Source organism: Hyperolius riggenbachi, chromosome 5 (genome assembly GCF_040937935.1).
Source record: "Hyperolius riggenbachi isolate aHypRig1 chromosome 5, aHypRig1.pri, whole genome shotgun sequence".
Lineage (NCBI taxonomy): Eukaryota > Metazoa > Chordata > Amphibia > Anura > Hyperoliidae > Hyperolius > Hyperolius riggenbachi.
Genome location: NC_090650.1, coordinates 306,101,478 through 306,117,718, shown reverse-complemented (window position 1 = coordinate 306,117,718; position 16,241 = coordinate 306,101,478). Strand labels below are relative to the sequence as shown.

The 16,241-nt window shown below is 42.7% G+C and overlaps 1 protein-coding gene across 1 annotated transcript in view; it reads left to right on the top strand.

Annotated features, from left to right (window-relative positions):
- The first annotated feature begins 840 nt into the window (after positions 1–840).
- GNAL (G protein subunit alpha L) overlaps positions 841–16,241 on the top strand; it is a 378,207-nt gene continuing 362,806 nt past the window's right edge. The window contains exon 1 of the mRNA XM_068237145.1: positions 841–1,621. Coding sequence (XP_068093246.1) covers positions 1,120–1,621 — 502 coding nt within the window. The 5' untranslated portion in view covers positions 841–1,119. The remainder of the gene's footprint in view (positions 1,622–16,241) is intronic.

Genomic DNA, 16,241 nt, shown 5'->3' with positions numbered 1-16,241 from the left:
GTGAAAAGAATAAATAAAATGTATTTATTCTTAAAAACACTCACGCAATTGCTGCACAAAGCAATTTTGTGTTTGCGTTTTTCCTATAGCTTCCATTAAGGCAAAATCGCCTCAAAAATGGCCCATGCACAGCTTTTCTGAGCAGATCGGAAACAAACCGCTCAGATTTGACCTGTCTCATAAAGGATAATGGTGTAAGCGCTTTCAGGGCGATTTTGAAAAATTGCCAGCGCTTAAAAAAAGCGAAAAACGCCTCTAGTGTGAACGATCCCACAGAAAGGTTTCATTATGTTATCAGAGCACAGACAGATGCCAAGGATGAAAGAAAAAATACAGTAGAGGTCCCATGCCCTTCTCTTGGTAGGAATTCATGGCACCCTCTGTAGTCAATCACAGATGAGAAATCGACCCTGGCAAAAGAAATAGCAACCAGAGTCTGAAATGACAAATATGGTGCTACAATGGACAAATGGACAAATATGGTGCTACTGTCAGATGCTATTGCACTTGCTACACTGTACTAACAGACAGTACCGAACACCTAGGGTGAATTCTGCAGAGCCTGGTAGCATCCTAAATAACATCAGAAAAATAGAAAGGTTGGCATCTTGCGACTCGGGTTTTCCTAGCTAATAAGCATCTGACAGTAGTAAAATGCGGCTACAGATGGTGTAGAAAGGCAAGCATGGCATAGGGTCCGTATTACACAGAAGAGCCGCGCCCACCCTGATCCTTGCACACACTGCTCGGGGGCGGGAGGCCGCACACTCGGAGCATTACGGTAAGGTGGCCCGGCTCGCTGAGTGTGTCAGGTGATCTCCGGAGAGCGCTGCGTGTGTGTGGATGTTGTGCACCAGCCCACAGCAGCAGCACAGAACATGCATAATGGCATTCTTGGCTCCTCTTCCCGTGCTCGCCTCGCTGCTGGGATTCCCGGCTGGATCATGAAGAGCTGCGAGCCTTCCTGCTGCTGCTAATCACCCCTCTGCATTCCTATCACCCGATCTCTCCTCCATCATCTGGGCTGCGTCCATCGTCTCTCCTGCTCTCCAGCTACATCTGCACATCGATCGGCTGCTATTGATCGCCAGGCTTCAGCACGTGTAGGTTGCAGGAGCCATGGGGCTGTGTTACAGCCTCCGGCCGCGGCTCTTCGGTGATTCCAGCGGCTCCAACGCCGCCACCAACTCGGATACAGAGCAGCCCCCGGAGCTGTCCGTGCCCATGCGAGCCGGGGACCTGCGACATGGCGATCTACATCGGCCGGGGGCATCTGCTGGCTCACAGCAGCAGCAGCAGCAGCTCAGGGACGGCCAGCCCCGCCGAGGAGAGCCGTGCAAGCCAGCCAGAGGGGACAGTCCAGATGGGCTGCTGCTGTTACTACAGAATGGAGGAGGCAGCGGGGACAACAAGCAGCAGCAGCACAAGCAGAGCAAAGCGCAGCAGCAGCAGCTCCATCCATCCCATCACCAGCAGCATCCACTGCAGAAAGGATGGGACAAACTCCGCCTGGAGGAGAAGGAGGCAGAGAAGGAGGCCAAAAAAGTCAGCAAGAGCATAGATCGGGTGCTAAAAGAGCAGAAGAGGGAATACAAGCAGACGCACAGACTGCTGCTGCTAGGTAAGTCACTTTCATTCGGGACCTATTCTCAATTTCTGACACCAGCTTGCCAGGCTGACTGATAGGAATTCTCAGTGACAGCCAGAGCCTATCTGCTGCATTTTGCCCTTGAGCCTTTATGATTGGCCTGCATCCTGTCTAGCTGATTCTACATCCTCTTTTATGCTAAAGGACCCATGCAGTGATGCTTCAGATAGAAGTCTAGCCTACTCCTGGAGATCTGATGAACCAAGCAATTCCAGTGTACATATCCACTATTATGGATGTGTTCTTAGTGTGTATGTATGTATATATATATATATATATATATATATATCATTATACAATTGTTGTTTGCGATTCGTATAATCATCTTGGTGGTGGTGGCACCCCACCCAAGCAGTAGTCAAGGGGGTGGAACATGGGCAGCAATCAGAGTAAGGCTGGCTTGTGGATGAAAAGGCGGTGGTGTTTTAACCATTTACGTCCTGGACCATAAATCTTATTTATCATGTCAGGCCAACAGTCTAAAATAAACACCAGCCTATGGTTCTAGCAATTTGACTGTGACATTGTTTATTTACCCTGATAACCATGTCAGAGAGGCAGTCTTTGATGTTATTTTATTTGCCTACATCTGTGGCCATGTATTTTTTTCCTTTGGTGGTATTTCCCAGTCTCTTGCCTCAGGTTATTAGAAAGGTGAGTGCGTAATTGATAAATCTGTGGTAATGTGATCCCTGGAGATGTGTTAGTGTGCTTTGCCACTTTGCTTTCACCGTTTAGGTATATCATTTCTCCCAAGCGAAAAGGCCAAGCTGTGTATGTGCTCCCGGGAGGCAGCTGCTGATAAAGGCCTGAGCTTCTGGCAGTGTGTCCCTCTCATTAGCATTACATATCGATATACTGTGAGCACTGCCCACCAAATAAAGTCCCAGACCTTCCTATCGTTGGTGTTATTTTTGGTTTATGTTGTGCACGGGCAGATTCATTTATACACAAAGGAGATTACAAGAAGGTTGCCAAATATATTACAGCACTTTCTAGTGGTGTTTTCAAGTAATAATTCTCCTCCATGTATTCTGTAAATAGCTATATAACAGTGTATGTGCGCGTGAGTGCGGAGTGTGTATAGGAACATATTTCAATTTGAGTTTGTGCATTGTTAAAGCAGAACTCTGAATATACTGAACCTGAAGCAAAACACAGAGTATGACGTAGTTATATCTTACTAGGTTGGGTTTATGTGTGTGCAAAAAAACATAACACCTATAAAGAAAACTGAATATGTTCCTGATAAAGTCAAATCTTCTGCTGTGGCTCCTCCCCCTGGTCTTGTAGTACTGGATTTAGTGATAATATGGCCACCTGTAATTGTTCTAGAATGGTGGTACCTGCGGAGTGGTGATTCTGAGGTGATTTTCTGGCTCTTTCCCTCCCCCACATGACTGCACACCCAACCCCTCCACCCTACATGATGCTGCTCCTTGCAAGAGTCATGCTCAGGATGCAGGGGAAGCACCCACGTTTTGGCAGCTGAAGAGCATGCTTCATATGATAAGGTCAGCAGACGTGTGAATGCATCCTCACTAAGGGATGCGCCAGGGCAGAAGAGGGCCGTGACAGTTGCCCAAAAATGTGTGGTGAGAGTGGCTGTAAGCATGCTTAGTTGCAGCCTTAGTATTCAGTAATGGTGTACAGGTATTTTTAAGCCTTGTTCACGCTGTATGTGTTGCTGTGTGTATTTCAGCAATGCACATAGTGTGTGGAATGCATTACTTCATAAAGTGCATAGAGTGAACTGTCTGACATTTCCACTCACTCACTTACAAGTCCATAGAGGTGAAGGGGCACTACTTCAGGCACATGTGATAATCCACCCACACCCCCATTGAAATCAAGAAGTTCCTGTGGAAGTAGTTGAGTTAAAGTATTGCAACACTTATTTCCTTGTTTCCAGTCATTTACTTTAGGCTAGTTTGTAAAGGTAGGGAATGCAACCCAGGCTAAATCAGTTTGACAGGATTTCTCCTTTAAACTCCAGACAAGCAGCTGTTACTGAGAGTTTTTTCACATGATGTCAGTTACTTTCATGTTGCCATGTGTATGCGTAGGTGTAGGTTGTGTTTTTCTAATGTGTGGAGAAGTTGGGTAACACTTCATGCAGGGTCAAAGGTGCACCCAGTGACCACAGGAAATGAGGTCACAAAATGTGTACAGAAGATAGTCTACTTGCTTTCATCCATTCATCTTTTCGCATGGGTAGTTAATAGAACTCTCGCCTTCCAGAACTGGCATCCTGGGTTCAAATCTTAACCAGGACTCTATCTGCATGGAGGTTGTATGTTTTCCTTGTCTGCTCTGATTTCTGCCCACATCCCAAAAACATCTCAGTTGGTGACTGTTATATAAATACAAAATAATAATAATGCTACATAATGACATTAGAATTTACTCCCTTTCTAGTTTGAGGCTGGGGACCCATTACAGGCTCTTTGCGTAATCGTGGCAGTACCGCGATTTCCCAGAACAAAAGTGATTCATCTTCTGTAGCCACTGATGCGATCGCTACCAAACGGCTGCAGGCAACATTTTGCGATCGCAACACTGCCTGTGGGGCCACTCCCATAGGGATCCATTGACAACGCGCTTTGGCGATTTGTCAAGCGATTCCAAAGTGTGACTAGTGGGTCTCAACCCTGAGTGCTTATTGGGATTTTCTCAGGCTGCATACATACTGCTGGTTTTCATGGAAGGCCCATATCAATGTTCTGAAGAAGGGTCCTCATGGCATAGTCCTGCATTGTCCTACATCTTGTCACCTCATCATTAATGGCTTCCACCAGCATTCTTCTCAGCTCATCTTTCCTATTATGCCTATCTAGTGCAACAAATGTCTGTCCTGCAGGTGGATAGATGACCCACATAGTATATACAACCAGCTCTCCTCAAAACTTTACACCAGCTGCCTTTTCTCCACTTGGTATGTTTTGTAAACAAAATGAATCTGAAATAGCAACCAAAATGCTAATTACCACCATACACTGATGAGCCTTAGTCATGTTCGTGTTTCTTTTGTTATTACTTTATATTACCAAGTGTTTTGTGTGGCTACATGTACACAAAACTTGTGGGCTTTTCCTTTTAATTATTTTCATAATGACAGTGCATGATGTTCAGCTTAGAAACTAACAACAGTAGCTATTATCAAGCCCTACAAAAAGACTAAACACAAATGAGGCTTGAACCGTATGGGTCATTTTGAACTGTGTACGGTAAATGATTGAAATCTAAGCCCATACTGTCGTGATTGGCAAGTTGTATAGTAACATTGTGGGCATCTGACTAAAAGTTACCTATATAGGTGCTATTATTGATTTATAAAGTAATGGCATCTTCCATCCCAAACACAGAGCAGTACAAAAATATTTTACAAACAATTTAAGTATATATAGTGTTCTCCACAGAATTTTTTTTGCCAGCCGGGTGGCATGAAAAGTAGCTGGCTGGGGTACCAGAGGGGAATGCAGGGCCAGTGCAATCTGCTTACAGCATAGGAGGAGGAAGATGAGGAGGCAAGCCAATGACAGACGGGTACTCACCAAAATAAGGCAGGTGGAGCAGTGGAGTCAAGGAGTCGGAGTCTAAGTAATTTGGGGAGTTAGAGTTGGAGTCGGGGATTTCATAAACTGAGGAGTCGGAAGATTTTGTACAAAATCCACAGCCCTGGTAAGTATTAGACTAAGGAGTCGGAGTCGAGGAGTCGGAGTCTGAGCCATTTTGAGTACCCGGAGTCAGAGTTGGAGTCGGTGGTTTCATAAACTGAGGAGTTGGAGTCGGAAGATTTTTGTACCGGCTCCACAGCCCTGGCTAAAAGAGCCTGGGGAGAACACTGATATTTATTTATCTGTGTTTAATTCAGTAATGGCGAGATCCAATAGATAGGACCCTGACTATTCAAGCTTAAAGGGACACTTAAGTCAGGAATAAAAATATCAGTTTTACTTGCCTGGGGCTTTTACCAGCCACCCGCAGCCATCCCATATCCTAGCAGTCACTCACGGAGCTTCCGGTCCCTCGCCGCCAGCTAGTTTCGCTTTGCTGACAGGGAGTCGATGTGATGTGACATCAGATGGCAAGTTATAGTTTGCTAGAAATTAAGTTGATATCGACTGCTCATTGTAGTGCATTCATCGATTGTCCTTTCAATTTTTAATCTTTGATCACATACGTTGAATTGCACAGTGGACCAGCTAATTTTTAGTCAAAGGGCAGACCCCACAGGTAAAAGGATGGGCCACTAATGGGCTAACATGGCTCAGGTCCGATAGTATGCTTGTCTGAATAAAATAATTTTAGGTTGCATTTCGGATTTCAGAGGTTGGTGAGTGATGCTCAGATGTAGAGAAGAAGTTCCAGAGAATGGGGGTAAACATGAGAAATCTTGTATGCGAGATTTGGAAGAGGTGAGTAGATGCCAGTAGATAGTTGTTAGCGCAACACAGGCTGCTTTTAGGGTTTTACCGCAAAATTTGCATGTCAATGTTTTGTGAACCAGATTTGGGAGAGGTTTGTAGGCCAGACATATAAGCTTGAGCCTCATCCTCTTTTGTTTGTTGGACAACCAGTGAACAAGAGGAGAAGCATCTGAGGAAAAAGAAGTGAGATGGGTAAGGCTTGCAGTCAAGTTCACAATGTACTGGCGAGCTGCCAGCTGGTTCATTAGTAGACCACGGAGACAGTAGTCTAGTCGGAATACAATGAGGGCATGTACTAGCATTTCACTTGCATCCTGCTTCAGGAAGAAGTAAATTTGAGAGATTTTTTTTATTTTTAGTTGAAGATGACAACAGGTAGGTAACTTGTATAACTTGTTAGCGTGAGGTTTGGATGAAAATGCTGATTCAAATGATGACTTTAAAGTGAAATTGAACATGCATAATAAATGTGTACTTGCCATTGTAGAGGAAGCGACTGCGCATACCTAAAGTCCTGTACCCTTGTCCACGTGTGTGACCCAGCCTCACTCAACGCATTTGCTCCCTTAAGGGCTGTTTCATTGGTGCAGGAAGTGGGCTGGAGGTACTACAACAGCCTGGCAGGCAATGCTGTTCCTTTATGTACCACGTTCAACACTGTTATTGGACCTATACATGGGTAGAACGATGAAGGCACTCAATGATAGGAGGGGATCTAGGAGCAGGATCAAGGAGAGAAAGAGGAGAAAGCTGGGGGTCCAACTATATTGGGAAAAAATCATCTTGGATGATTCATTGCCACTTTTAACAAGGAGCCTGGAAATCCGTTATTTGTCTCTGATCACTCTAGGTCTGCTGCCTGGATTTTGACGTACTGAAAACAGATGGGTTGAGGACTGCAGTGATCTTCAACACAGGTTGACCTATGAAATTGTTGGCAGCACTTACAATAACTCTATAAGAATACACAAATAACCACAACATTGACTTTGGCATAAGAAATGGCCACAGCCCCTTTATTGGTTTAAATAACTGTACATTCTTAAGGTAATAAGGTAATTGCTAAAGGCAATAACTTTTATTATTAACTTATAATTCAGTACATAACATTAATAATGATAAGAACCCACTGCTTGACCACCAAGGCCCAGACAGACCATAACTTACAAAAAGTCCCGCCCGCGGGGGTGACATACCACATAAATGAGACTGGGAAAAAGCCAAGGTCGGTGGGGAGCCTTGTTATGCTGATTTCAACTGGCAGATAAAAAGCCGGCGGCTTGAATTGCTACATTGCCGCCGGCTTAATTGCAACAAATTAACTAAGTGGTTATACGTTTGGCCGCTGCGCTGCGGCCAGAAGATACATTCATGTCGCAGGAATCAACCCGTTTCTAACATTGGCCGCGGCGCAACGGCCACTTCGCACATTGGCCGGCCAGAACTAGAAGTGGCCAAACTTCGGGTTCTGGCCGTAACATCTACACCAAAAACCAGCTTAAAACTATCAAAATCACTTACTTCTGTGTGCCAACAGGCCAACAATAACTATTGCATGATCTAGTGCCTACCACTGACTCTACCTGCCAGGTAACAGGGGTGTGATGGACAAACCATCTACCGTAATTATGTTTGTGTGTGTGGCTGCCACTATTCCATGCCCAGGCTACACTGTGGGCTGGTGCACATACGCTTGGTCAATGTATCTCAATGGGGTGGTTCACACCAGAGGGGGAGGCGTTTTGCTGAAACACATACTCCCGGGGTGAGGCATTTTTTGGATTGCGGCGGCGTTTCTGCCTCCAATGTAAAGTATAGGAAAAATGCAAACCGCTCTGAAAAACGGCAGTTCAGAGCGGTTTTGCAGGCGTTTTTGTTACAGAAGCTGAAATCTACTACACCAAAAATTCTTCCCAAAACCGCAAAATGCTAGGTGAAACGCTACAGAAAAATAAGAAAAAGCGTTTTCAAAATCTGCTAGCATTTTGTGGATCTGCTAGCGGGTTTTAGTGTGCCTCAGGCCTAAGTGTTTCAGATGCCTTTATTCTATTTGAGTCCATGGCAGAAAAATCTGACTACAAGCGTTTTTCTGGACTTCCAATTGTGTTGCCTTTTCTGTGAGAAGTAAAGCATACCCTACATCACAGTTCCCCAACCCTGTCCTCAAGGTCCACCATCAGTACATTTTGCAGAAAACCATAAACTTTCACAGGTGGGGTAATTAGTGTTGCAGCAGAGCTGATTACCTGCCAGGGTGAATTTCCACAAAACATGCACTGTTGGTGGGCCTTGAGGACAGGGTTGGGGGACACTGCCCTACATCATACCCTACAATGGACTCTGCCATTGATGACAGCAAATCTCTCAAAATGGATGTGGTATAGTGACATTCCTTGGATCTTCCTGTCAGAGTACCCTTGTGAAACCAGGTACTGTATAAGCACAGCAGAGTGACTGCATGTGGACAAGATCGATTCATGTTTTGACATGAACAGACGGCCTTCTCAGTCCTGGCTACATCATATCGGATACCAGAAGCCATATTTCAGTCGTCATACCATCTGATAAATGTTGTACATCCAGCTTATGGCTTCATTGGTTAATTTTCTGCCCTGGTTTATCCTGCCCTTGGTTGAACTCTACCTGCCCTGTCCCCCGTTTGTCTCCTGACCTGGTCCCTGTATTATGTTTTAGCTTTCTAGTTTGTTGTACGTAATGTAAGCCTCTGGCATGAGTTCTGCCACTCTGTTGTCTCTGTGGTTGCTAATGATGACATCTGGCTTGCTTGACTCCTAGTAGAAAGACCTCTAGTTTGGGGACATTTTATTCGTGTGTTTACTCTGATTTGCTGATGCATTGTTGCAAATCATTAGTGGAGAATTTGTAGCATGTTTGGATTCACAGTATTTCAGTAGGTAATCTGTGATAAAATAAGGCCAGAAACAGGCACAGGGTTGTACGTGTCTGAAGTGGTTAAAGCAAATATAAAGCGAAGATAAACCTATGAGGCAATGAATTGTATGTGTAGTACAGATAATAAATAGAACATTAGTAACAAAGAAAAGAGTCACATATTGTGAAGTACCGAAACAGTTAAAAAAATAACAAAAAAAGTGAGTTGTTATCTATGTAAAAGAGCTTCTCTAAACTAGTCACCAACTTGGTGGACCCCAGTCCTGTTTTCTGAAGAGCTTAAAGGCAACCTGAAGCGAGAAGTAAATAGAGGCTGCCATATTTATTTCCTTTTAAACAATACCAGTTGCCTGCCAGCCCTGCTGATGTATTTGGCTGCAGTAGTATTTGAATCAGACCAAAAACAAGCATGCAGCTAATATTGTCAGGTTTGACAATAATGTCAGAAACACCTGATCTGCATGCTTGTTCGGGGTATATGGCTAAAAGTATTAGAGGCAGAGGATCAGCAGGATAGCCAGGTAACTGATATTGTTTAAAAGAAAATAAATATGGCAGCTTCCGTATACCTCTTGCTTCAGGTTTCCTTGAGATAAGGTTTTACTGCAGGTAAGTTCAAAGGGTCATTACTTCTGCAAATGTGACAGTCTAATGCAATGTTATAAAGAAAGCTAAATAGCTAAAAATAAAAATATACGTTTCTTTGCTAGTAATGTTCTATTTATTATCCATACATCACATACTGTACAATTCATTATCTCATAAGTTTATTTTCACCTTAGATATACTTTAAGCTACTTTTGCATCACGTTGCTGTACTCTACCCTGCTGCAGCTTGTCATGAGGGCAGTGTAAGTCTATGGAGACTTACACACTACTGCAATGCGATGTGGTGTAACAGAAGTAGCAAAATCGCCACGACGACGGGTAAACCAGTGACGTACTTCCTGTCTAGCAGGGAGTATGTCACTAAGCGGGGGGCACTGGAACACATATTACCCTGTAAGCCCACTCTGTCGATGGGTAATATGGACAGCAACACGCTGCGGTGCGATTGTCCTGTTCCAGGCTCTCCTGGTGCAGGACAATCGCACCATATAATACGGTAAAATAGCCTTAGGCCCCGTTTACAGTCTGTTGTTAGGCGTTTTTTGTCTTCTCCATAGCAGTGCATTATGAAAAATCTTTCAGTTAAAACACGTATAGTGTAAACTGTGCCATAGTAAAACATGGGCATTACGTTGAAAATCAGTTGTCCTTGCAGTTATAACTGAGAGCAACTGATTAAGTGTAAACGGGGCTTATGCTGGGTACACACTATGAGATTTTCTGGCCGATTTACTGTCAGATCGATTATTTCCAACATGTTCGATTTGCTTTCCGGTCGATTTCCGATCGATTTCCGTTCACTTTAATAGGAAGTCAATCGGAAATCGACCAGAAAGCAAATCGAACATGTTGGAAATAATCAATCTGACAGTAAATCGGCCAGAAAATCTCAGTGTGTACCCAGCATTAGGGTCCTTTTACACTTAATCAGTTGCTCTCAGTTATAACTGAAAGGACAACTGATTTCCAAAGTAATGCCCATGGTTTGCTATGGCCTCTTTTACACTTAAAGAGGAACTCCAGTGAAAATAATGTAATAAAAAAGTGCTTCATTTTTACAATAATTATGTATAAATGATTTAGTCAGTGTTTGCCTATTGTAAAATATTTTAAATCCCTGATTTATATTCTGACATTTAGCACATGGTGACATTTTTACTGCTGGCAAGTGATGTAGCTGCTGCTTGCTATTTTGGCAGTTGGAAACAGCTGTAAACAGCTATTTCCCACAATGCAACAGGGTTCACAGACAGTAAACTGGCAAGAGTACGTACTCAGAATTTCTTTGTGGGAGGGGTTTCACCACAATATCAGTCATACAGCGCCCCTGATGGTCTGTTTGTGAAAAGGAATAGATTTCTCATGTAAAAGGGGGTATCAGCTACTGATTGGGATAAAGTTCAATTCTTGGTCGGAGTTTCTCTTTAACACATTTTAACTGAAATCTTCTTCCCAATGCACTGCTATGGAAAAAACACGCACTCACGAGTACTAATGCACACTAACGTACACCAACTGATTAAGTGTAAACGGGACCTCAAGGAACAATCTGCTATGCCTATAGTTACTCATGTATTAGCAGTAGATTAAAAGACTCATTATACTTTGGGTCAAAAATACTTGGAAATTTCACTTTTCTATCTCCTTATTTGTCAGCAGGGCTTTTGAAGGTGACAGGGATCCCCCATTTCATTTAGCCACTGTCACCTGAGAAGACTTTACGTCTTGGCACACACCTGCTGTCCTGTCAGTAACTGCAGAAAAGTACTAGATAAAATGGAGATCAAGAGCCCACTATAGTGTAGTATTTAAGATAAATTGGATAAAGTTGAGTGTAAGGTTATACTCACAAGTGTGGGTTACCTATTGGTAACCCCTGGATAGCCAGTAGGGGAACTTTAGCCCGTCCCCTTAGGGAAGTTTAGACATCCCTTCCATAGAAGTAGGAAAAATGGGGATAACCCCTCCACTCTAGGTGGACCTGATGTACAGTATGCAGGTGAAACAGAATAAAACAAAGTTAAAATATAAAAAATAGGGAAAGTGTCACTTACCTCCCCATTGATGAATCAATGCGAGATTTTATCAGCAAAAATATTTACATGGGTTTTTTTTGGGAATATATAATTAAAGATTTTTGCTGATAAAATCTCCTATTGAATTATCAGTGGGGTGGTAAGTGACACTTTCCCTATTTTTTATATTTTAACTTTGTTTTAATCTGATAAGCGCCCCTGTTTCACCTGCAGAAATGTAATGGTTATTAGAAGTCCTGTCAGGTGAAAGATCTGTAATGTGTCCCTTTCACCAGCAATAGTCCTGAAGGGTGTCATACATTGAAAAAAGTCATTTCAGAACAAATATTGAAAGAAGGCTCTATCAAAGACTTTATTATATTGCAAACATGAAAAAAGGTTATATATGAGGATCATCCCCAAAATAACAACCATTTGTTTGCTTTTATTTCCCACACAATGTGTTATTTCTGTGGAATTTAACTTGCATCTGTCAGGTTAACTTCTCCTCTACCTACACAGCTTGTCACTTGACTGCAGAAAGCCGGTAACTGTTAGTTCAGCAGCATTAACATGACTCTCCTCTCTTCTGCAACCCCCCACCCCATTCAGTTTCTCCTACCCATAGATGAGGAGTGTGATGCTTTTGTCTGCGCACAAGGTATTCTGTCCGTGTGATTTAATTTTCATCTGTCAGGTTAAACCTCTCTCTGCACCGAAGCAATTCATTTTGGCGCTGAGTGGCGAGTGCCAAAGCTGGGCTCTGTCATAGCAGCAGTGCTATGCTGCGCGCCCCATGTAATGGTAATTTGGGGCTCCAGCGGTTGCCAGTCCCTGAATTACATCTCCCTCCAAGTTGCGACAACTCGGAGAGGGAATAGTATTTAACGCTGCCGGGGAGCTTAGCGGCAGCAGGGAGAGCCGTCATTCAGCTCGCCTTTCGCCAAACTGCCCGGCACCGAGATATGATGCACCGCTTAACATGGGGCTGCAGAATGCTGGTAATTGGTTGTTCAGCAGTATCAACATGAAGCCCCTCCTGATCAAAACATCCTACCGATAGGTGAGGAGTGTGATGCTACTATAATGGCGGGATTGAAAATGTTTTAACATATATAGTAAATGTTTAAATAAAGGAGGAGATTACGGTATGTGGAGAAATAATCAAGTATAGTGTGTCGAAAATAAATAAAATGTTTCCTTAGTTGATAAATTGAACACAACTGTTACTTTCTGAAAGTCCTTCCTAGGTAGCAAAATTCAGAATTTTCACTATTGCGGGCCTTTAGCGAGGAGACAGACCGCACATACATGACCGCTCAATAGCATGATCATGGACTTAGAGCTGTGTACCTCAGCGCCATATACAATACATGCAAATAATAAATCAGAGTTCCACTTAAAGTGGACCTTAACTCAGAACTTAAAGATAAGCAACAGGATAATAACCTTTAAAAATATTTTTTATTTCTTACAGCTGATACAAATCCTGCAATAAATCTGCAGTTGGTCTACTTCCTGCTTTCATGGAAGCAGACATATTGTTAACATCCTGTGTTTACAAATGAGATCTCTGCCATGACAGTCAGCTGACACAGCTGAGGGATCAAATTACAACCTGTGATTAGTCACAGATTAGGGGGAATTAGACAGGCTAAACTCTCTAAATACATACAGGATGCAATCTCTCTCTGTTTTCCTTCTGGCCTGATCTACTTTAAATGGAGTGTGTAGGGATATGGATATATATATATATATATATATATATATATATATATATATATATATATATATATATATATATATATATATATATATATATATATATATATATATATATATATATTTATTTTTTTTGCTTTTGTTTCAGCTGTTTATCCGCTTTAGGGCTGGTTCACACGGGCATCTGCGGAGCGTTCAACCGCTGGCGTTTTTTTTAAAAACGCCAGCGTTTAAAGAGACACTGAAGCGAAAAAAAAAATATGATATAATGAATTGGTTGTGTACTATGAATAATTACTAGAAGTTTAGCAGCAAAGAAAATATTCTCATATTTTTATTTTTAGGTATATAGTGTTTTTTCTAACATTGCATCATTCTATATGTGCAGATTACACAACACTCAGCATTTAAAATGATTCTTTCAGAGCAGTCTGTAAACTAATGCCCTCTCTTCTAGCAGAGAAAAAGTAAATAGTTCAATAACACTTGAGATAATAAGTCAGATAACAGCCCTCTCCACGACTTTCAAAGTTGCAGAGCTTAATTACTTTTTTGCATAGAGATAACAACTGGAGTTTCTTAACACTTCCTGTACTGGAAACAATTAGACTGATGCATTGGATCTTAATGTTTTATTTCTTAGCTGTACTACACATACAAATCATAATATCATAATTTTTTTTTCGCTTCAGTGTCTCTTTAACTGCTAAGCTTTTAATGGCTTTTAATAGCTTTTCATAGTTTTCAGATAGTAGCATTTGTGAGCGTTGCGTTTTCTGGGCTTTTGCTTGCTTTAGGAAGTTGGCGTTTTTAATAAAGGTAAAGGGCTTGGTTATGTGCCTGCAGGAAGTGGAAACACCGAGTGCTGGGGAAGCAGCAAAATATGGCATGATAGTCCATAGTCTGGTGCTGAATACTCTCTATGTGGGGGAGAGCAATGTTACCTGCAATAGCCACATGTAAGGTCCTGGAAAACTCTTTGGGAACAAGCATGCGGGTATAGTGGGCCTCGGGGAAGCAAGACACATTGAGTAAACTAAATACCGTCATTGTTTTTAAGAATAACATGTTTTTTACATTTTTTTTTTTAAACAAAATTGCGCCACAAAATGATTTTCTTTTCAATATTTTTAATATCTTAAATGTATAATAAAACATTAAAAAAAAAAAAAACACAAACGGTGTCTTAACAGACAAACATGGTGTATCACATAGCAATTAGTAGTACACACAGTTGCAGGCAGTGGAGGTCAGCCTGAGAGGAGAGAGGTCTGTAACTGGTGGAGAGATAGTCCTTCACCTGATGGGGGACCCTCTATCGGTGCACAGCCATGAGGGGATGGACCATCTCCGCCACACCCACACACTAAATAGTAGCACACACAGTTGCAGGCAGTGGAGCACACACAGTTACATACAACTAGACTCCATGTGTAGAGAGGCAGATATAGCCTGTGCTGTGCTTGACTCTAAACTGATAGTGCTGGATGTTGGTGAACACACTGGAAATGTGGGCCGTCCTTAGGCTTGACCCAGCGTTATACTGTTTTGTTGTTGCCTTTGACTGTCTGGGTACCACCTTGTTTGACATGCATTCAACATCTGTGTGTAACTGCCTGGTAATGGTGGAACATCATAAGATGGCCCTGCTTCCTGTGGTGCATGACTAGACCAAGTCTCCCTAGATGTTGCCACATTACTACTTTTCATCTGCATTACTAGTGTAAAAAGTTTTGTTTCATATAGTCTCATTTATCTGTAGGGACCTCTCTAGCTTTTTTTTCAAGTGCCCTGAAAAATGTGCCAAGACTGCCTTTAGGCTCCATGTATTTCACAGCATTTTTCTCAACATCTTTTATCATAGACACCACTTCTGCAATAGGCTCTGTGCGATGGGCATTTTTTGAACAATTTCTCCTAGGGGCAGGTATGATGGGAGATCTTGGTCCTTGAGAAGCTGAGGGTGTGGGAGAGATAGTTGACTGTGTGCTGAGATTTTGACTGTCCTCTAATGACTCCTCCTCTGTTTCTCTAGTTTCTGAGGATGACCGTGCTGAACAGTTGTGAGAGTCCGCACTTGCAACGTCTTCCTCCTCCCCCTCCTCCTCAGGCTCCTCCTGTACCACAGTTTCCGATGCATTACTACGAGTTTTGCAACTATAAGAAATTATTTTTTTTTTTTTTACCTTCTCCTCTCCTGTGTACCCTGCAGGAATGCCAGTTGCTCAAATAGAGGATGGTAGCGGTAACAACCTGACTGACCACTTTGACTTTCCAGGCTGTGTTTCAGATCTTTGCCGTAACAATCTCTAATTCTTCTATAACATTTTCACTGAGGGAGAAAGTAAGAAAACATAGATAAAATCAGTGTTATTATTCCATAGCAGTGTTCTCCCCAGAATTTTTTTCCAGCCGGGTGGCATGAAAAAGTAGCCGTGTGGGTCGGCACGGGGAAATTTGGTGGCGTGCGTAAGTTACCAAAGCACGCTATGCTGCACTACCGCAGCATAGCGTACGCTCGTCTATCTCGGTCCACTTTTACCATTTAGTTTCCAGTTGCATTGGTCGTGGGGTATTGCAGATAGTGTGCAAGGGCCACATATAATCATTTATTAAAGGAATGTCCGAGGAGTTAAAAAACAAAGAACTACTTACCCGAGGCTTTCTCCAGCCCCTGGCAGCCGTCCTGTGCCCTCGCCGCAGCTTCGGTGTCCTGGGATCTCCTCTGTATCAAAAAGCGACTTCGCCTGTCTGGCATCTACTGCGCCTGGCACAGAGGCGCTATTCGTGACCTTGAGACTATACTGTGTACTCCTATCTGTTTATTGCCTGAGGAAGCGGGAACATACCCATGAAACGCGTTTCACTGTTTGTTTTGGAGTATATTAATAAACCTGTTGTCAT